The sequence below is a fragment of the Terrapene carolina genome, unplaced genomic scaffold (genome assembly GCF_002925995.2).
Source record: "Terrapene carolina triunguis isolate 2854851 unplaced genomic scaffold, T_m_triunguis-2.0 Scaffold96, whole genome shotgun sequence".
Lineage (NCBI taxonomy): Eukaryota > Metazoa > Chordata > Testudines > Emydidae > Terrapene > Terrapene triunguis.
In genome coordinates, this window is record NW_020664447.1 from 22,151,250 (window position 1) to 22,173,033 (window position 21,784).

A 21,784-nucleotide genomic window follows, 5' to 3' on the forward strand; every position below is an offset into this window, starting at 1 on the left:
TCAAATATGTTAAGGGCTGTTATAGAGAGGACTGTGATCAATTGTTCTCCATGTCCACTGAACATAGGAGAAGACGTAATGGGGTTAATCTGCAGCAAGGGCGACTTAGGTTAGATATTAGGAAACCCTTAATTCTCTTAATAGGGATAGTAAATCGTTGGAATAGACTTCCAAGGGAAGTTGTGGAATCCCCATCATTGGAGATTTTTAAGAACAGGTTAAACAAACACCTGTCTGGGGGGAAGGTCTAGGTATTCTTGGTCCTGCTTCAGTGGAGGAGATTGGAGTAGATGACCTTTAGGGTGTGTGTGTGTGTGTGTGTGTGTGTGTGTGTGGGAGATGCAGGGTCCTGGTGGCGTTTACCACGGCTCCCAGAAAGTGGCTGCCAGGTCCCTGCAGCCCCTAGGCGCAGGGCGGCCAGGGAGGCTGCCCTTGCGCCCTCAGGTGCTCCCCGCAGCTCCCGTTGGTTGCGGTTCCCAGCCAATGGGAGCTGCTTAGCTGGCACTAGGGGCAGGGGCAGCATGCAGTGCCTCCCAGGCTGCTGCTATGCCTAGTGGCTGTAGGGACATGCTGGCCACTTCTGGGAGCTGCACGGAGCCAGGGCAGGCCCCTAGCCCCCGCCCAGGCTGTGCTGCCAATCAGACTTTTAACAGCCCAGTCAGCCGTGCCAACTGGGGCCGCCGGGGTCCCTTTTCCACCAGGCGTTCCGGTCGAAAACTGGACGCCTGGCAACCCTATGCTCAGATAAACTATTACTGCAGTTCCAAAGGGACGTTATGTGGGAAAGTAATAGTGGGAAAGTAATGCTTTTTCAGTTGTCTGTTAATGTGACTAGGTAATAGGAAAGGAGGAGAGCCAGCACCTTTTGCTTGATCAAACATCTGCCTGCAGATAGTCAGCAAGTGCTGGTTAGGGAGTCACTGGTATCCAACATCCATTTCTTCTTCTGTGCCTTTACACTGCGTCACATATCACAGGCTCTTTAAAGTCAGACTAGAACTTTACATAGAAAAAGTCATCACAATTATTTAAAGATTTTCCTGTTATATCCATGGCTACTGAAGACTTCTTAAAACAGGTTCTAGAGCAAAAGTGGACTAATTCAAATTGTACCCATTTTGTACCAATCTAAGAGAAGCACACTTTCCCATTGTAATCCGTAATTGCAGTATTAACATTTCTTGCTGTTAGCCTTGCTATAATGTTTCCTGAGGTACATATGCCATAGTATCTGTATTTTGTCTAACCTGCAGATGGTGCAAGTGTGTTATCTTTAGAGTGGTTTGAACAATGTTATTTTAATGAGCACTAGTATTAAGGAAACGAGCTGTGTCTGACCCTCATGGAATATAGAAGATGCGCAGGGGGGGGAGAGAGAGAGGAGCTGAAGTGAAATGTTACTGGGTAATTTATTCTGGCATTGATCCAGCCCTCTACTATAGCTCTTTGGTTCACATAATGTGCTCCCATAAGCAGAGAGATTTGATATGAAATTCCAGCAATGCCATATGTAGACTAGTCAAAGTAATGAAGCTTAGATCTGCTTCATAATAGCAGCAAATTGGTTTGTACTACATTTATATTTGAAGAGGTAATGGGCATTCTAAAACTCTGTAGGGCTGCACATTAAATGCAATATAGGGCTAGAACCTTGAAGAGGGAAGACACTGGTGCACTTTTTTCACAGAGAGAGGAAAATAATCCCCTATTGTAGTTTTTTTATATCTCAGCTATTGCTGTGTTATGTTTGCACTGATATAGAAGCGTAGTAAATTTTGTCTTTACTACTGACTGGGTAATGTTGTAGGAAGCTATGAAATAGTATTTCAGCTGAGGATGCTGAGGCACTTGTATCTAGTTCACTGCAGCTTTTCTGTTTTGACAAAGCGCTTGCTGTACCCATTTCAAGGCAGGTGAAACAATTATAAGCAGTGAGCATAGAAGTTCTGACCAGTGCATTGGAAGATAAAGTACAGTGCAAATCCACAGGATTTTTCAAATCCATTAAATTAAATCTAATGTCTGGAAGGAACATAACCCCTAAAGTGGTCACCAAATATGGAATCGTTATGGCCTCAGTGAGGGTTTCAAGTTAGCAATTGGTTTGTGTTAAAAAAACATTTTAAATTGATTCTCTTAAATACAATTGGTTGTAGATTTAGAAATGGCCCTAAATAAACAGTAGATGGCTATTAAAATATTGACGGCAGCAGCATGGTCTGGTGGACTGAGCATGGAACTGGAAGCCAAGAACTCATGAGGTCTAATCCCAGCTCCACTACCACCACAGTGAAGCTCTGTGCAAGTCACTGAAACGTGTCTGTTTCCCCACCTATAAAATAAGTATACTGCTTACCTCCCAGGAGTCTTGTGAGAATTAGCTAATTGTTGTACAGATTGTTGAATCTGGAAAGTGCTACATAAATGCTAAGCATTATTAATACAAAGGCAGGATTATTGAGTATAGATTTGTTTTTGGTGAAGGGGAATCACTCCTCATAATCTTAATTGTTTGTAATGAACAACTGGGATTATTGCTTAAATTAAATTAAGGCTGTATGATCTGGTCCAGAAGTGATTGTAGCAGCCTTAAGAAAATGACATCAAAAGTCTCTTTGCTCTGCTCATACTGACTTTCCACTTTGGACGGTAAAGTTGTAGGATGAGACCATGATGCCCGAGTTTCCACCAGTTGGCATTCACAAAGCTACTACAGGACAGGCCCAACAAAGAAAATAACAGAACGCCACTAGCTGCCACCTTCAGCCCCCAACTGAAACCTCTCCAGCGCATCATCAAAGATCTACAACCTATCCTGAAAGATGATCCCTCACTCTTACACAACTTGGGAGACAGACCAGTCCTCGCTTACAGACAGCCTCCCAACCTTAAGCAAATACTCACCAGCAACCGCACCCCATACAACAAAAACACTAACCCAGGAACCTATCCTTGCAACAAAGCCCGATGCCAGCTCTGTCCACATATCTATTCAAGTGACACCATCATAGGACCTAACCACGTCAGCCACGCCATCAGGGGCTCGTTCACCTGCACATCTACCAACATGATATAGGCCATCATGTGCCAGCAATGCCCCTCTGCCATGTACATTGGCCAAACTGGACAGTCTCTATGCAAAAGAATAAATGGACACAAATCTGACATCAGGAATCATAACATTCAAAAACCAGTGGGAGAATACTTTAACCTCTCTAATCACTCAGTGACAGACTTGAAGGTGTCAGTTTTGCAACAAAAAAACTTCAAAAACAGACTCCAAAGAGAGACTGCTGAACTCGAATTAATATGCAAATTAGACACAATTAACTTAGGCCTAAACAGAGACTGGGAATGGTTGGGTCATTACACTAATTGAATTCCCCCCCCCCACCAATGTTAAATTCTCCTCACACCTTCTATGGGTCATCTCGATTATCACTTCAAAGTTTTTTCTTCTGCTGCTACTGATAGCTCATCTCAATTGATTGGCCTCTTACAATTGGTATGCGTACTTCCACCTTTTCATGTTCTCTGTATGTATAAATATCTTCTGTCTGTGTGTTTCACTCTATGCATCTGAAGAAGTGAGCTGTAGCCCACGAAAGCTTATGCTGAAATAAATTTGTTAGTCTCTAAGGTGCCACAAGTACTCCTGTTCTTTTTGCGGATACAGACTAACACGGCTGCTACTTTGTAATAAGTCCTGACGCTGTCCCACAGCTAATGAGCTGCTCAGGTCCCAGAGACCCCAAGGCAAAATTCTTAAACTAGGAGGTGGGGAATGTCTGTTTTGCTAGTGGGGCCCAAACCTGTAGGTGTGCTTTCAGCATGCCTTATACCTGTCAAACCCTGCAGTAGGAGGGCCAGACGCAGAGCATCTACACACAAAAAATGGCTAGGGACACAGGGAAATGGAAGGCAAGTGTGAGAATGGTGAGCAGGAGAGACAGAGAGAGAGAGATGATTTGGCTGCTATGATATTGGGCTCTCTAAGCAGCTGACGTGGCCTAAGTACCTAGCTCTAGGAGAGGATTTGCAGCTAAGGATCCTGAGTGATGGGAGGCACTAATCTCCAGTCCATCAGCCGGACTTGCTGTGTCAGTTGCTTAGACACCCAAGCCCTTCTCCTTTCCTGGGCCTCCTGCTCCTGGCAAGCTTAGGTGGCTTCTTAGGATCCTTGTCTTAAGTGCTTAACTCTCCCTATGAATTGTGTGGGAAGCTTGGGTACCTATCTCAGGACTGAGGATTCCACTAGACACCTGGCATCTAGGGGTTAGTTATTGGAATGCTGAGCAGAGCAACGCCTGTGTCCTTTGAGGATCTGGACCTCAGTGTCTCCATCTGTAATAAGAAGATGATACTTAAACCCACCTGTGCTTGTGTTTTCAGATGAAAAATCCGGTAGAAGTGCAGTGGTATTGGTGTTATAGTGGTTAGTGAGTTCACTAACTGCCAGCTCCTCCCCTGCTCCCAACCAGCTTTTCATAAGGGTTGTCCTGCTCCTAGTGATGCTAGAAAGTGCCAGTGTAGCTTATGTCTCTCTTGGAAAAAAATACCAAAAAAGTATTTGCATCTACACTAGGCCTTATAATATAGTAGCTTTAAAAAAAATCACTAACATACATCATTATGCCAGTATAAGCTTTAAGTGTAGACCAGGCTTAACATCTGGTATTTGTGAGCCACCATGGCTAGAAATTAGGGTTACCATATTTTGAGCCTCCAAAAGGAGGACACTCCACGGGGCCCTGGCCCCGCCCCCAGCCCCGCCCATGCCCCAACTCCGCCCCCTCCCCTGCTTCCCGCGAACATTTGATTCACGGGAAGCCTGAAGCAGGTAAGGGGGGTCTGGGGGAGGAGGCGCGGCCCAGTCTGGCCCCCCCGGCGTCTCCAGCCTGGGTTGGCTCGGGCTCTGGGGTGCCGGCCCGGGGCCCGGCCCCCGGCCGAGCACCCCCGGCCCGCCCAGCACTGCCGGTCCCCGGCCCCCGGGCCCCCAGCCAAGCACCCCCGGCCCGCCCAGCACTGCTGGTCCCTGGCCCCGGCTCGGCACCGCCGGCCCCCGAGCCCCCGGCCCGGCTCGGCACCGCCGGCCCCCAAGCCCCCGGCCCGGCTCGGCACCGCCGGCCCCACATGTCCCGATTTTCCCGGACATGTCCGGCTTTTTGGGATTTCCCCCCGGACGGGGATTTGGAGCCCAAAAAGCCGGACGTGTCTGGGAAAATCCGGACGTATGGTAACCCTACTAGAAATGAATGCTATATATCACTGGAAAGCTAGAGATCTCTGCTTTTCTGTGATTTGTGTCCACTCATTACTATTTGTATAGGCCCACATTAGGCGTTTTAAATTGTTTGGATTTTAACATGAGTGATAGGCCCGAAGTATGTGACCAAAAAGAATAAACTCATGAGAAATGTGGTTTGTTTGTGTTAAACTCATAGTGACCTTGGAAATACCAGTGTTATCTTATTTAAAGTTTGGGCTAAGCTATAGAAATAAACAAAACATGGTTAAGTGGACACCAGGTGCAGTATGTAACTGGTTAGAAATGCTTAGTCCAGTAGCTGGGGGAAAATGTGGTAAAGTGAAATAAGGAGAAATCCTTGAAGAAAGCAGAGTGCACTCTAAACTGCTTCAGCTTACTTTAGCTAAGGTCCACTAACCATCAAAGACATTACTTGTTTGTTATATAAAGCAGCAATGTTTTCTAGGGGTTCTTTGTCAGAGCTTTTCCTTGCCCTTCTGGAGCCACGCCATGATGGGAAGGTATTTCCTGGCCCAGATCTGGTTGTGTGTATTTGGCCAATGCTTACAGTAACTGTTATTGTTACTAAGGTATAGAATACAGGTATATATGCTTATATTTGTATTTTGAATGTAGCCAGCACCAAGTGGCCTTAGGACTAATAAAGAAATGCTTGTGTGGAAACTGAGTTGTGGTAAACCTTAATAAAATTATTGAATGTTTATGACATAAGAACTTTAAATCAGAGTTTTCTTATTACCATGTTTTATTCTCAGCCTTTCAGGTTTGATATACTAATTGAGGCCAGTGTCTCAAAACAGACTGTTAGAACTGGAACCAAGTCTGTGTATTTTATGAAAGCTTTCAAGTCTTATACAGTGATAATTTCTAATTCTCGGTGTCCATAATATGATAACATAGTGAAAATATTTGAGTAAACAAAGCCATGGACCCATGCTGTGAGGTGCACTATTTCACATATTCTCAAGGATAAACAGGGTTTGGCAAACTAGTACAAATATTCTCAGGACCAGTAACTTTTCTAAGCGCTAGTCCCGGACCAACAGTGATCAGAAAGAAAGATTATCAATCCCTGTGGATAATACAGCCACAAAACAGAATTTGATTGGGAATAGTCTCTGGATTCACTTTACAAATGCTAAAATAATGAGTAATGCTAAAGTTAAATAATTTGAGTACCAGAGCAAAGACAGATCAGTTTCTATGACTGATTTGGAACAAGAGAGAACTAATTAAAGAATAGAAGGCAGGAGCAAATTTATTTATATTTCTGCACTGCGGACTTTCTGGGAGCATGAACCATGTGTAACTTCAACTCAGTTTTACAATTCATGTGCTTTAGGGATGATGATCCCTTGGGTGTGGATCTACGGAGACCTTAGGGAATAAATGAACTCTGTTTTCTTCTTTCTGTGCAAGATCTTTATAGCCTGCAAGCATACTAAATCTTTGTTACAATATTTTCACTTTGCAGAAAAGGTCCACGTTGTATCCGGAAAGGATGAAAAAAAATACATCTTGTTTTATCTCCGCTGTTGAATAAATAAGCATTCTTATACAAGTGTAATAACTTTCTCTTTCAGTAGTCTATAGCACAATAATAACAAGTTCAGATTTGTAAGATGTATTAACATTAATGAATTACAGAACAAGGGTGGATATTTTTATTTCCTTGGATTGTTTGCCCATTCACTCATTTTGCTTTTAACTCTCATTTCTTTCCTTTCTCAGAGATCTCAACTGTATTAACTGTGTGATAAGCAAAGGTTTTAGTGGTTAATTCCAGTGTCTTGTTTTCCAGGTATTCCTGCATTTAAAATACTCATGCCTGCACTGTCTCCTACAATGGAGGAAGGAAATATTGTGAAATGGTTAAAAAAGGAAGGTGAGAGACAATTATCTAAAATGACATATTTAGTGAGCTATGCATTGGTTCTCCAACTCATTATGTGGACTATTTTGTAAGAGCAGGATCATTTACTGGGTGCCAACTCTCTACCGAATACCCCATCCACAAATTGCTGGTTCTCAAAAATGTTTCTTCCTGCTGCCTACCAAGGACAAGTTCCATGGACCACCGGTTCGCTGGTCACAGTCTGAAAACTACCTCTAAGCTACTCTGTTAACATATTTTGTATTTTTGCAAATACATTCTTAACTCTTAAGTCAAGAAGCATCTTCGCGCTCTGCTTCTGAGAGCGTGTGTGTTTTTAAAAAAAATAGTAATGGACAAGTAATATTGTAGATCATGAATAATGTACACATGACTAGATTCTCATGAAATATCACAAATGATTTTTGGAATGATTCACCAATATAGAAATCCTAGATAACTTCAGAGGTGTTGTGAAATCTCTGTTATTACATTCCCAAGTTCTTATAGCAATTTGAGTTTAAACTGTGTTTTGCGAAAGAAACCCCTGTATGTGGTAATATTTCCTTATCAATGTAATGTGAAACTTTAGTTTGTACTAACTAAACTTTATTTGAATCTTTAAGGGTGGATATATACCCATCATTGGCACACTAGAATCATTAAGCTAAACACTTAGGCCTTGTCTACACTAGTTTTGTTGACGCAAGTTACGCTGACGTACAGCCACCACTGGAATTTAAACTGCTGATGCATGTCCACACTAGACTTCTTGTGTGGGAGGAGTGCATCCCCAATAGCAGCACAAGAGCAGTGCATTGTGGATAGCTATCCCACTATGCAAATGGCTGCAGGGTGCTTTGGGAAGGATTTGCAGTGCCTCATGAGGGCAGGTACAGCGTCACTTTCTCAATCCCATTGTTCCATGAGCATCCAACTAGATTGCTTGCTGCTTTTCAACTGCTCTGGTAACCTGCAGCCCAGCCATCTCTGGCAGGGGGAGGAGGACACCCCACCTCTCTCCCTGGCTCTTCACAGCACAGCAGGAATCCCCCACCTCTGTCCCAGCAGCAGCCCGCCATGCCTTCCTGCCACTGTGGTCCTAGTGCCGGGGAGAGCAGGATTCAGTGTTAATCTTTTGATTCCTTGATTCCCTCTGAGTTCTCCCACAGCCTTCTCTCCCCAAAGACCAAGGAGATCCACTCCTTTCCCTGTAGTTCTGGCAAGAGTGTGTTTGTTGCTGAGAGCCGGCGAGTTCAGCTGGGCAGTAGTTATGTGAGCTCTGTATGCTGAGCAATTTCAAAATTTCTTGGGACTTTGAAAGGGGAGGGATGCATGCTTGTATAGCTGGATGCATGGCAGCAGAGTTCAAAATGGTGAACAGAACAGTCACAGTGGGCATTGTAGGATACCTCCTCGAGGCCAGTTACGGCAACGTAACGAATGCAGTCTCTACACTGACACCAAGGGCTTGTCTACACAACCAAGTTTTGTCAACAAAACTTATGTCGACACCCGAAAGACGACAAAACAAAAATCGCCAAAGGGTATTCACACTTGCTCCCTCTGTCGACAGATCATGTCCACATTGGGGGCACCATCATCGACCGGGTGAGCAATGCACCATGGGTATATATCCCAGTGTGACCCAATGCACCCTTGTATTCACACCTTATACACCACTGTAATAATCTTTGTACAAAATATGCCTTGTGAGGTATCATTTGAAAAGTAATATCTTGCTGGTCAGTAATATCCTGGTGAAATTTATGCAACAACACTGTAGGTGAAGTTATAATTTCCCCCTGTATGATGATGATAGCACATGTTCAAACCCACATAGAGCTGCTTAACCACACTTTGTTCCTCAAACGAGCAGCACACCGTTACTTCAGAGATCAAAACACTGAGCAGAGCAATCAGGGCAGGCATTGTGGGATACTGGCAGAAGCCAGTTCTGTGGACAAAATAATCAGCAGTGTCTACACTGGCTCTTTGTCGTCAATGAAGGGAGGGGAAAAGACAAGTCTCTCATAGAGGTGGAAGTTTTTTTGTGACCAAAACTGGGCGTTTTTCGCGACAAAAGTCCCATTGTAGTGTGCAGGGCTGACCGGGGGGGGGGGGGGGGGGGGGGGGCGGGGTGGTGGAGATTCCTGGGGCCCGGCGGTCCGGAGGGGGGCTTGGGGCCCGGGCTCCCCCCTGGCCTCCCCCGTCGCCCCTGTTTAGCCGGTCCACCCTTGCTGGGGGGCCCGAAAAAATTTTTTTCACCGGGGCCCGAACCCGCTCTCAGCGGCCCTGGTAGTGTGTACGCTCTTGCCTTTTGGCGACAAAACAGCAGTTTTTTGACCACAGAACTTGATAGTGTAGATGAGTCGATCTATCTTTGCCAGAACAAGCTTTACGCCTCTTGTCAAAATGGTTTTATTTTGTTGGCAAAGCAGGAGAGTTTTGTTGGTGGGAGGAGCATTGTAGTGTGAACATCTCCACTGGTTTGTCGATAAAAGCTGCCTTTTGCCAACACAACTGTGTAGTGTAGACAAGGCCTTAGTTGTCCTAATTATCATCTTGTGACCTTTCACGCTATGGGTTTGATTTATTTATTCCCCCAGAAGTGCTAAGTACTTGCAGCTTCTTTTGATTTCAGTTGAAGTAGTGGGTGCTTGGCACCTTTGAAAATCAGGCTTCATGGCTTTTGGGGGGGCAACATGTTTGTGTTAGGTTTGGAGCTGCCTATGATTATGAATACTATGGTTCTGTGTGATTATTTCTAGGAGCTTCATTGTGTGACTAAATTGGGTTAATTCACCAAAGAGACTGTTTACCTGCAGGTAGGAGGAAGAGAGCAATAGCCAGATAATATTTATCAGCAAAAACTGAATGGACAGTGCTGGAGCCATTGGCTGTAATGTGCTGGATAGACACATTTCCCCCACCCACCCCAACTGGGCTTGCTAAACTGTTTTTTCCAGGAATGACTTAACACTGAGAAGAGGGGAGGAGGGGTGAAATCAAAGGGTTTAAAGAGAGACACATTCTTGAGGAGGTCAGATGGTTAAGGGGGAGACTTAGGCAGATAGTGTTGGGGAGCAGACTGAAACCCAGATTACAGAGGGTTGGGAGAATGGGGTAAAATAGGCCTGCCTAACTCTTAAATAAGGGTTTTTGTACACAGCAAGCTACCACGTGGCAAGCCAGGTTATGAATCTTCAACTCACCAGCTTGCTGCACAGTAATAGTCCATATGGACGTTGCTAGAGTTCAGTGAAAGTCCCGGAGTGCTTCTTAGCATATTACACTTCGAAGTAGTAGTACACCAAATGCCTTCTGGGGCTTTCACTGCACTGCAACAGCTGCATAGGATGTTGCTGTGCGGCAAGCTGGTGAGCTATAGATTCATACCCAGGCTTGCTGAACAGTAACTTGCTGTGTAGATAAGCCTAAGATAGTTATGTGTATAAACTGGTTTATTGCTTTCAAAATTCTTTCTCTTGTTATGCTGTGTTCCTGCTGTTAGGATTAAACAATACTTTGTTTTAAGAAAGCTGTTTGGTTCATTGTATTTACTGCTGGTCACAGCTCCCAAAAGGAAGAACTGCAGGTACTGAGTCTTGCAGGACCCATTAAGCGTAATTAGAGGTGGTACACACAGGGCTGTAGCCCAGGGCCCCAGTTCTAAGAGTGGGAGAGTCACATGTTTCACCCCAAAGGGGTGAAACCTCAAGGCCTAAACCTGGCTGGCCTGTACTCAGACAGACCAGAGCAGTGTCAAAGGTGCAGCTATCCCTGAACTGTGATAAAGTTACAAGCTAAGTTACATAATTCTTATGTTTCTTCCTACTAGTAAATTATGAAAGACAAGGAACTGTTATGGTGGGTATTCAGGGCTGACATTTTAATAATTAAATGACAGTCTATTCTTAAAGCTAATGGAAACTGAACAAATTTAAGTTGCCTAGATGTATCTCTAAATCTGGAAAGACTCATTTCCAAAACCCATTTACGTTGTGTGAAAAGATATTTTGGGTACTCGTTTATCTCTTGCTCTCTGAGGTCTGTCACCTGAAAAGTAATTGACCTTTATTAGAATGTGTTGGCTCTGCTAGATGAATGACCTTTGCAGTATTTTGTATCTTCACATGCCTTGGCTGTAAATGAGGGTGCTCTAGCTCCATAGGTTGAATCAGAAGAATCATTGGTTCATACTCTGTCATCAAGAAAACCTGTTTCTTTTTAGCTCTCTTGTCCCAGATTCCATGAAAATTCAAGTTAAGGCTGGATTTTAAATTTAATAATGGAGCTCCGGGAAAGCAACATGTTTATGGCCCAATAGGAGCCATAAAGTTTGCAGTTGTACCTTTATGCCCTGCTTGGCCTTTAGGGACCAGTAAGATTATATCTTGGGCTCTAAAGACCACTGTTAGTTTCACTTTAGAGATAGGTGTAGTCTGAGCACAGAGCTGGGAGCGAAGACCTCCTGAAGTCTAATGCTAGCTCTGATACAGACTTCTTCTGTGGTCTTGAGTGTATTTTTAAGTATTTTTTTTCTGCATCAGTATCCTTTTCTAGAAAGTGGGGATAATACTTACGGTGACTGGGTACCTCATAGAAGTGTTGAAAATGACTTAGAAATTAGGCTAGGTACTTATCATAGAAGGTCAGGGTTGGAAGGGACCTCAGGAGGTCATCTAGTCCAACCGCCTGCTCAAAGCAGGACCAATCCCCAGACAGATTTTTTGCCCCAAATCCCTAAATGGCCCCCTCAAGGATTGAACTCACAACCCTGGGTTTAGCAGGCCAATGCTCAAACTTATATGGCCCTTATTACCATAGTATCAGCATGCTTAATGTTTGTATGTGCTTTGACTATGTGGAAAGTACTATTACTATATATATATTTTTTCCCAAATTTAGTTACACTTAAGAAATCATTACTCTTATTCAAGGTTAAAATTCAGTTTGTATTTTGACAAAATTCTTTGAGAACTTCAGATCAGAGGTACTGTAGAAGAGCCAAGTGTTTTTACAAACATTAACCCTCACAGTAACGCTTTTGGGAGTTAGGTAGGTATAATTATGCCCATTTTACTGATGGATAAATTGAAGCTCCATGAGGTTTAATGATTTGCAGATAGACAATGATGACAGCCCGGAAGTTGTCTTTCTCTAAGGCCTGGCGTACATCTAAAACTTAGGTCGATCTAGCTATGTTGCTCAGGAGTGTGAAAAATTCAGACCCCCAAAGACATAGTTAAACTGACCTAAGCCCTGGTATAGACCTCTGTAGGTTGGTGGAAAAATTCTTCAATTGACCTAGCTACTGCTTCTCAAGGGGGTGGATTTACTACAGTCATGGAAAACCCCCTTGTGTTGCTGTAGCAAGTGTCTATACTGTAGGGTTGCCAACTTTCTAATTGCACAAAACCAAACACCCTTGCTCTGCCCCTTCTCTGAGGCGCCACCCCCCGCTCTTCCCCACCCTCACTCACTTCCATTGGGCTGGGGCAGGGGGTTGGGGTGTGGGAGGGAATGAGGGCTCTGACTGGAGGTGCAGGCTCTGGGGTGGGGCTAGAGATGAGATGTTTGGGGTGCAGGAGGGGGTTACAGGCTGGGGCAGGGGTTGGGGTGCAGGGGGCAGTGTGGGGTATGGGTTCAGGGAGGGGGCTCAGGGCTGGGGTAGGGATTGGGGTGCAGCTCTAGGAGAGAGTTAGGGTATGGGAGGGGGTTCCGCCTGGGGCAGGGGGTTGGAGTGTCGGTGGGTGTTCGGTGGTCCAGTTGGGTGGTGTTTGCCTAAGACAGCTCCCAGTTGGCGGTGCAGCGGGGCTAAGGCTGGCTCCCTGCCTGCCCTGGCTCCACGCGGCTCCTGGAAGCGGCTGGCATGTCTGGCTCCTGGGCGCACGGTGGCCAGGCAGCTCTGCAGGCACCGCCCCTACCTGCAGGCACTGCCCCTGCAGCTCCCATTGGCCGTGATTCCCGGCCAATGGGAGCTGCAGAACTGGCGCTCAGGGCAGGGGCAGTGCACAGAGCTTCCCTGGTTGCCCCTGTGCCTAGGGTCCACAGGGACATGCCAGCTGCTTCCGGGAGCTGCGCGGACCCACAGTAGGTAGAGAGCCTGGCTTAGCCCTGCTGCACCACTGACTGGATTTTTAATGGCCCGATCAGCAGTGCTGACCGGAGCCACCAGGGTCCCTTTTCGACCGTGCGTTCTAGTCGAAAACTGGACGCCTGGCAACCCTACTACAGTGCAGTGCTACAGGGGTGCTGTGCCACTCTAGTACTTGTAGTGTGTAGATGTAACATAACTAACCACGAGTTTCTGATAACCAGGAGACCATATTCTATAGCACATTAGGTTCTTACTTTTGAATATTGTGTCTATAACTACAGTTTAAAGTCCAAAATCTTTTAAAACCATTGTACAACTGTTATTTCTTATTATAAAGGTCTTATGCCAATTCCTCCATGTGTGCTATAGAAAGCTATTTCAATCCCTATTATGCTTCCCTTGATAAGTATCTGAAAATCAGTTGTGCGTATTAATTGCTCTTAATTGAAGGTTGGACTCAAAGACAAATTAGTCTAACATTTTGAATACAATGAGATCTTTCCATTTAAAAAATCTGAATGTGATACATGGGCTCATTTAGTTCATCTTTGATAATTAGTTCTAAACATTTTTTTTTTTTTGCCTGGCAGTCGGGAAAATAGCAGTGTAATAAGGGTTAAAGCAAATGGGTAGTTAGATTTTTAAAGAGGGGAAAAAAGGAAAGTGGAGTAATGCTTCTAAATTTACCACCATTAAGTGATTCTCCTAAATGACTCATTCTGCAATGACTTGATATATATGATTGAATGACACTAATAGAGATATAGTCTTACTGATCTTATATCTGAAAAAATAAACATTATACTGTACCATGTTTCAAAATAAATGGAAAGACATAAGATTGGAAAGGTAAACCTGTTATGTTGCATGTGGAAATGTGTGGGTTTTCCCCCATGTAACCAGCAGGGGTCACTAGAATACTTTTCTCATCACTGTTCCTGCTCTTTAAGTGTAAATATCTAATATTTGTTTTTACAGTTGCACAGTAGAGACAAATGATTTCACTTCAGCAGGAGAAAACACATTGTATTTAATAGACAGCTTCACTATTTCCCCCGTATTGTTAATGCTGTTTTCTATTGGTTCCTGTGGGTAATGAAGTTCATTGTTTAAAAACTGTTTTTTATTCTAAAGATATTTATTATGTATGAATTTAGTACTGGTGAAAGATGACAGATTGACAGCCCTGGAGACTACAATCCTCTGATTATCCTGAGCCAGGTACATAGAATTGGCAGCATCAATGGATGCTTCCCCATACAGTATAACTCAACTGTGTTCTAGACTAGAGGGACCACCTCTAGGGACTGAGAGAAAGGAGTTCTCCATTGTCAATCCTTATGCATCAAGGGGTGCAATTTGTGTCTTATGATTTGGACACCTGTCCACTAGTAACTGGACTGACACTACCATCTTATTGCATCTAGGCTACTGAACCTCTGTTGGATATGACACAAGTTAAATTGGAAGGAAAACACCAGTGTAGTAGAGTAGTAATCAATCTAATACAGTGGTTCCCAAACTTTAACAACCGTGAACCCCTTTCACTAAAATGTCAAGTCTCGTGAACCCCCTCCTAAAAATGAATATTTCCAGGGATTTTCTCCCTTACCTCAGCATAAATTATAAAAGCAGTGATCTTGGAAATATAAAATTTGTTTTTATGACATGCTTATTTATTATTATTTATCTTTACAGTATTTTTATTACATTATGAAAACAACAACACTCTTCCAAGATCTCACTTTTGTAGCTTGTATCACTTTTGATTAAGCCTGTTCTAAGACAAGGCTCCTATCAGAGGTGCCAGTAGAAAAAAGGGGTGCGGGGGTGAAGCCCCCATGCAGGCTGGGGCCTGGGGGAGCACTGCTGGAAAAGTAGGGGGGATCTGCGGGGGTTGCCAGAAAAAAGGGGAGGGACCTGGGGGGGGGAGCGTGCTGATGCCGGGGCGGCACGTGACCCTCGTCGCCCCCCCCCCGTACTGGTGCCTCTGGCTCCTATGTTTCATCAAGGAGTATCAGATGTGAAATAGCATGAAGATATTTAGGAAGCCAACTAAGTTCCTCCTACACAAGCATTCAGGTCTTGAGCAGTCCAGGCAAACAATGCATGTTACAACAAAGCTTAAACTTGTTCTTCATAATAATTTAAAAACATCACTAGTAGCCTATTTAATTTTAAAAACAGCAAAAAATATCCACCTCTCTTTCTATTTTGTATAAGGAGTCTTGAAGTTTAAATCTCCTCAGTGTGATAGATATGCTTGCTTTGATCTGCTTAGCTCTTGGAAGTCCCCAAGTCCCCATGCTGCCCAGGATGGACAGCTCTGTCCGCCATTAGGGAATTTTTTCCCAAGAACGCCCTATCACCCCAGTTTGGGAACCACTGCTCTAAAATAAGGAGCTAACCACTGAAAACAAGGGTTTTCAAAGTGTCTGAATAATTATAATGAATATAACTATTCACACAGAGTAGCCATCGAAACAATTTTATGATACCAAGTACCAGCTTTTCCATTAGAAAGCATTGGGAATCAGAATTTTCAGCAAAGCTCTCTGCTTTCCAATTCTTTCCAGTCGGAAAGCTGATCTTTTGAGTTGTACTTGGCATCAAATTGGGCACCTGCTAGGATGTATCATGAATTTGGCAGCCCCCGCTGAGAGGTATCACACTCCCATTCATTGAACTGAGTTACTGAACCAGTGACAATGATTTCTAAAGGCTATATTGCAACATACTTCTAAAAATAGTTATCATGTCAAATCCTCTGCCACTGGCTGCTGTTATGGTGGGGCCCACAGGCAGAAAAAGTTAGCGTTACCAGTTTCCCAGAGAATCCCTAAGCATCTTGGAAGGCTTTGGGTCCCCAGGGTAAGAGGCACATTGAGAGGGTGGGGACGCTGCTGGAGCGCTGTTGTGCTTTGGCAATCCTGTACTGCTGGAGCTATTGCTGTAAGGTAAAATTTAAACACAAAACTGCTCTAAGGCTTCTGTAAGTGGCCTCAGGGCCTGGAGTAGGCCACCGACCGGCTGCAGTCTAATGAGAGGAAGCATAAAGATGTCACTTGCCCCCTCAACTGTGCTGGGCACAGAATTGGCACAGCTAAGGAACGAGTCCGTTTTATTTAGTAAATACCTAGCTAGCTGTCTAAGGTAGTATAAGTTATAACAAACCACATGAAATAACCATCTAACAGAACTAAACCACTATGAATTAGAGTTGAAAGGCTTAGTAGCCCTCCATGAGCCATCCAGTTCCCAATTTCTGTTGCAATTTAATGTGTCATAATGTAGATTTCTTTTTTTTAAAATGAAATAATGAAGTGCTAAGTTCCCTGTATATATTTGAGTGGACAAAGCAATTGGCCATCTTTTCTCCCCTTAGAGTTCCCACAATGGAACCTCAGGGAAGTATTTATTTAATCGAGGCTTGAATATAGCTGCTGTTTTCTTACTGCAAAGGTCATCCAAACCATATAGCAGTTTTTTCTTTCTTTTTTCCCCTATCCCTTTTCAAGTAGTCACAATACAAGAAATAATCAAGACAAAGATCTGCACATGTCACATACACAAGCAGAAATCGTAGGTGGCAAAGTAATTTTTCTGAGGTTTAAGCACTTCAGAGAGCAAGTGGAAATTAAAATTAGAGATATAATAGTGTCACTTCATTTACTGTGCTGCAGAAAGTGTTAAAGCCTGTGTTTTGCATTTTAATTAAAAATACAGTACCTACAAACCTGATACATAATTGTACTTTTTCTCCAGTGCTGTGTAAAGAAAAGCATATTTTATCTGCTTTAAGGCCAAAACATTCTGGATCCTCTCCAGGTTTCCCACTGTAATTTCATTTAATGGCAGGTATCCAGTCATTATTCATCTGTCAGAACAATCCAGGCTCATAGGGCTGTTATCATGCAATAGCAGCCATGTATGTGCTTAAAAGGAGAGGAAAACCATAATATAACTTGATCCAATCAGTAGATCTGTATAGTTCATGCAGATCCACTTCTAAAACACATACATATTTTCATTTCACAAAAGATGTATATTTCTAAAAGGTCTTGCTTGTTCAGGATTTTATAACAGTCTGAGAGAAAACAAACTGACAAACTTGCCATCTGAATATTTTTTATTTCTTGAAGTTTTATTTGTATATCTGTAATGATGAGTGGAGTCCATCCCAGAGGACAGTTTCATTTTTAACTCTTTTGCTATAAATTCAAAATAACACTTGCCCCTCTCTCTCTGTGTGTGTGTGTGTGTGTATCTATCTCACTTGCTTGTGTATATAAAGACATACAAAATTGTCTTATATATAGTCTTAAGACAATGCTGCTTGTTACCAGTATTATACTAAGAGATACTTACATCACCATTTTCATCAATGGTTAGCAGTTACTGCCAAAGGCTGGACATAAGATTTCAGGGTTGCCTTTTTGACTCTGCTCCTGACTGATTGTGACCTAAGGCAAGTTACTTCATTGTTCTGTCTATCTGAATACTTACCGCAAATATGGGTAATTAATGACATTAACACTTTACAAAAGAGCAATGATTTTTATTCAGAAGTCTCAAAGTACAATATTATTTACTGCATTTTTAACCATCCTTACAATACTGGAAAACTGGTAGCCAGATGCATGCTTCAAAGGACATTTCAGTATGTCTCCATTTTAACAAGGGTTAAGTAATTCTGAAAGGAAGTTATTCTACAGTATTTTAAAATCATGTCTTGTTTTGCAGGTGAAACTGTAAATGCAGGAGATGCATTATGTGAAATCGAAACAGACAAAGCAGTGGTAACCATGGAGTCAAGTGATGATGGCATATTGGCTAAAATAATGGTAGGATTAACTTTCTTTAGCGGGGTTGAGGTCGTTTGTGATGGGTTGAGGTCATTTCTCATGTTAGTTCAAAAATTACTTTAATATGGACTTCAGTCTGTATTTCCTGTCACCTCATTTTCAGAATAAGACACCAACACGCTCTTATGGAATAGCTTTTATATTTGTAAATGTACAAGTGCTGAACTATTAAAGTTATAGATAAGTGTAATTTTCATCTATGAGGATAACCTATGGTTTTATACATTTTGTTGCCTTATGACTCGCTTCCATAAAATATTTAAATTTTATTCTTGGTGTTAGTTAATTAGAATTTAGGAATAACACCTAATTAATTTTTCACTATCTACCTGCTGAAGCATCTGGGGGGGGGGCGGTGTCACTATTGGAGACAAGATATTCAACTAGATGGCCCATGGGTCTGATCCAGCATAGCAATTCCTATATTCCTAAAATCTATTTTAAAAATAGAAAATCTGCACGAGTTTAGAAAAAATAAGGGAATATTGGAATAGCCAAAGGTAGGAAATAATTGGAATTAATGTAGAGTACCTACCATCACCCTGATTGCTCTGCCTGTTTGGAGGGGGAGGGATGGGGGAAAGGATATCCTGTGTGTGTATGGGGAGGGGAGGGGAGCGGTCTTTTCAGTTCCTTGTTGTGCAGTCTGATTGTAAGCAACAATAGGGCTTTGAGCAGGTCTGGGAGCCTGCCCATGCAGATCAGTTTGCCAGATGGATTTTAAACAATTTGGGGAAGAAACAGCATCCTCTTACAAGTCCATACAGCATCTAGGACAATGGGGTCCAGATTCTCACTAGGGCCTGTAAATGCTGCCAAAATGTAAAGCATTAATAATAGTAATCACATTCTCCATTTTACTTAATTACAGGTTTTATATAATGGCGATCACGTTCTGGTTTTGCACTTTAGAAGTTCAACTCTTCCCTTTTGTTATAAGTTTTTAGGACAACGATCCTAATTACATCATCATCTTTGATATTTATTAATTTTCTCTCTCCTCGTCCTCACTTAGCTCTGTAGTGTTAAACTCTAGATTATGAACTTTTTGGGCCAATGACCACATTTGTACAGAATGGGGTCCTGATCATGACTGGGTCCTTCTGTAATATAAACAATTAATAAATAAATCTGATGTCACATGGTTACTAAGAACACATCATTGGTATTCAACATGTAGATAACTGATTCTCATGGTAAGCTTCTGGATTCACAATGCAGTTGAGAGTCCTGTATTTGTTATGTAAGGTGCTGAAGAAATCGCCAAATGCTATTTCACCTTCTGAGTTGTTTTTGGGATGACTGTGAGTAAAACTTCAGTTTTGACACCTTTATTCTGACTTAGGTGTTTTGGAATACAGAAGAAGCTTTGATTGTCTGGAGATGGAATGTGTCAATGTTTCATGTGGCTGAGTATAGTCAGCTATTCCAAGACCACTAATTTAGGCTGAACTCCACTCTAATTCTTCAAACTCATCTTTCCTATCACAAGGCTTGATCTAGTGAGGACAATGGAAGGGTCAATGACTTCAGAGGGCACTGAAATGGGCCCTCAATTCCTAGCCTCTGTTTCTGATGCATTCATTTTGGTTTTTTCTAAAGGTGGGCATGCACTGCCAAGTCTGTGTTTTGGAACAAGGACTAGAAAGGTGGATAGAATGTATGTAACAGCATGAGAAGAGGGACAGTGAAGGGGAAACAGCATTTTATTGGAGAGATTAATCTTCTAGTGGCTTCACCAAAAGGATGGTGAATTTGCCAATGGTCTAAACAGTTCTTAAAGCCAGTCATCTAAGACTTCATCTCTTTTAATTCATTCGGTGGGTTTTTTGGGGTTTTTTTTTTGGTCACAGGAATGTTTGAGGTGAGCTGGGCACGTGACTTGGGGTGGTCTTTCTTCACACTTATTCACGTCACCTCTTGAGCCAGATTTGCCATACAGAAGCCTGATTCTATACTGAATGCTCCTATTTGATCTACTACTGTTTGTATTATATTAAGCAGTAATAAATATTTTGCATGTACTTATTTCTTTTTAACATAAAGAATCCCAAAGTGCTTAACAGTTATAGTAGTACCACAGAACTGCATCCACATCTGGGCTGGAGGGTGGTAACCAAGTGAACAACCAGGGGTGCCCTGCACAGCCTGAAACTTGTCTAAGGACAATGGAGCACTGAGCTGTTCCAGGCCAGGATTTCACTCATAATGCATAGACCACTCAGCCATACCATCCTGACCTCAATGCAAATTCTCACTGGCACACAGTAGTAAGAGGTATGCACAAACAGGTCAATTTCTTCACCAAAAAAATGTAGAATTAAGATTAAATAACCAAGGTGTGTTTCCAACAATTAGAGACTCATTTATACACTGTTTTCTTAACAAAAATAATTGTGATTGAGTACATACTTTAATAATGTATTTAGGGTTCTTATTTGTGTATTAAAATATTAATAATGGTGTAGCTAAATGTATAGGTTTTCAGTCAGCAACCTAGCCTATATTTCAAAACACAGCAACCAGCCCAGAGTCCTACCAAACTCAGTGCCACATTCCAGCACAGAAAGTGCTCCTCTTCCCCCCCTCCCCCGAAGTTTGATCAATAGTAATAAGACAGAATTGCCCGAGAATACTCTCTGGCTGACTGACTACCTTAGTCTCTCAGCTACCTTCATTTTATGAGCCACTGTAAGCTGGGCTCCACCTATAATGGGTGACTCCACTGCTCTCACTGAGCTGCCTCTAATCACTGTCCTATTCAGTCAGATCAAACCAAACTTTGTGTGGCTAGTGTAGCATTCGTACATGTTTAATACCGTTCTCTATAGAAACATTTTTAAAACGAAGGATTGAAAATGCTGTAGGGGAAGTATTGGAAAAAATATTTTCTTTTTCAGTCGCTGTTGGGAGGCGTGAGAAAAATGCCACCCAACTGCATCAATGGTGGGGAAACTTAATGAGGCCAGTGGCGAAAAGGGGACAGACCCAGTAGCAAGGGAGGGAGACACTTGCTCAGGGACAATAGGTAGCTTCTCCCCCCTGGGAGTCTCTGGCCAGCTGAGGGAGCGGGGTGCTGATTGGCCAGCATTCCCCAGCCTCTTTGGGCTCCAATCCAGCAACCCACCTTATCCACCCAAAGTATGAATGGGAAGCCAGCTGCAGGTCTAGCCAATTGCCTATTTAGGGGATAGGAAGGAATTTTTTCTCCCATAGGCCAGTTGGCAGAGGACCAGGGAGGAGTTTGCCTTCCTCGCAGCACCTTCAAATCACGGTTGGTTAAGTAGGAATCTGCTTAGTACCTAACTGAGCTACTGGGGTGGAGTTATTTGTTACAACTTGTAGCTGGTTTCCAGTGTAGTTAAGAGAATAAAATGAATGGTTCCCAGAGGTAAGAGACCTGGGATTTTGGCGTTGGGCCTTGGGCTCATGTGATAGGCTGAGACCTTGTGGCCGTCAAGGGCCAAGGTCAGACCTTGTGGCCCTTGCGTGCTGAGGTCCGTACCCTGCTGACCCTCTGTCCCCCTCACAACAATAGGGATAGCGGGCTAGGACTCAGAGAGAGCTGAGTACTGGGGGGTAGGCTGACAAGAGCCTACCTTGCATTATGGGTTATATGGTAAGAAGCCCTGTAACTCCCACACTGGAACCAGTTAATACCTGGTATATGAGAG

The 21,784-nt window shown here is 43.1% G+C and overlaps 1 protein-coding gene across 2 annotated transcripts in view; it reads left to right on the plus strand.

Moving 5' to 3' along the window:
• The window catches only part of PDHX (pyruvate dehydrogenase complex component X), a 107,829-nt gene that overhangs the window by 5,944 nt on the left and 80,101 nt on the right, over positions 1 to 21,784 (plus strand). The window contains exons 2-3 of one of the 2 annotated variants that reach the window (XM_026651487.2): positions 7,071 to 7,154; positions 17,989 to 18,089. In XM_026651487.2, the coding sequence (XP_026507272.1) occupies positions 7,071 to 7,154; positions 17,989 to 18,089 (185 nt within the window). The remainder of the gene's footprint in view (positions 1 to 7,070; positions 7,155 to 17,988; positions 18,090 to 21,784) is intronic. The other variant, XM_026651488.2, reaches the window with a different exon arrangement.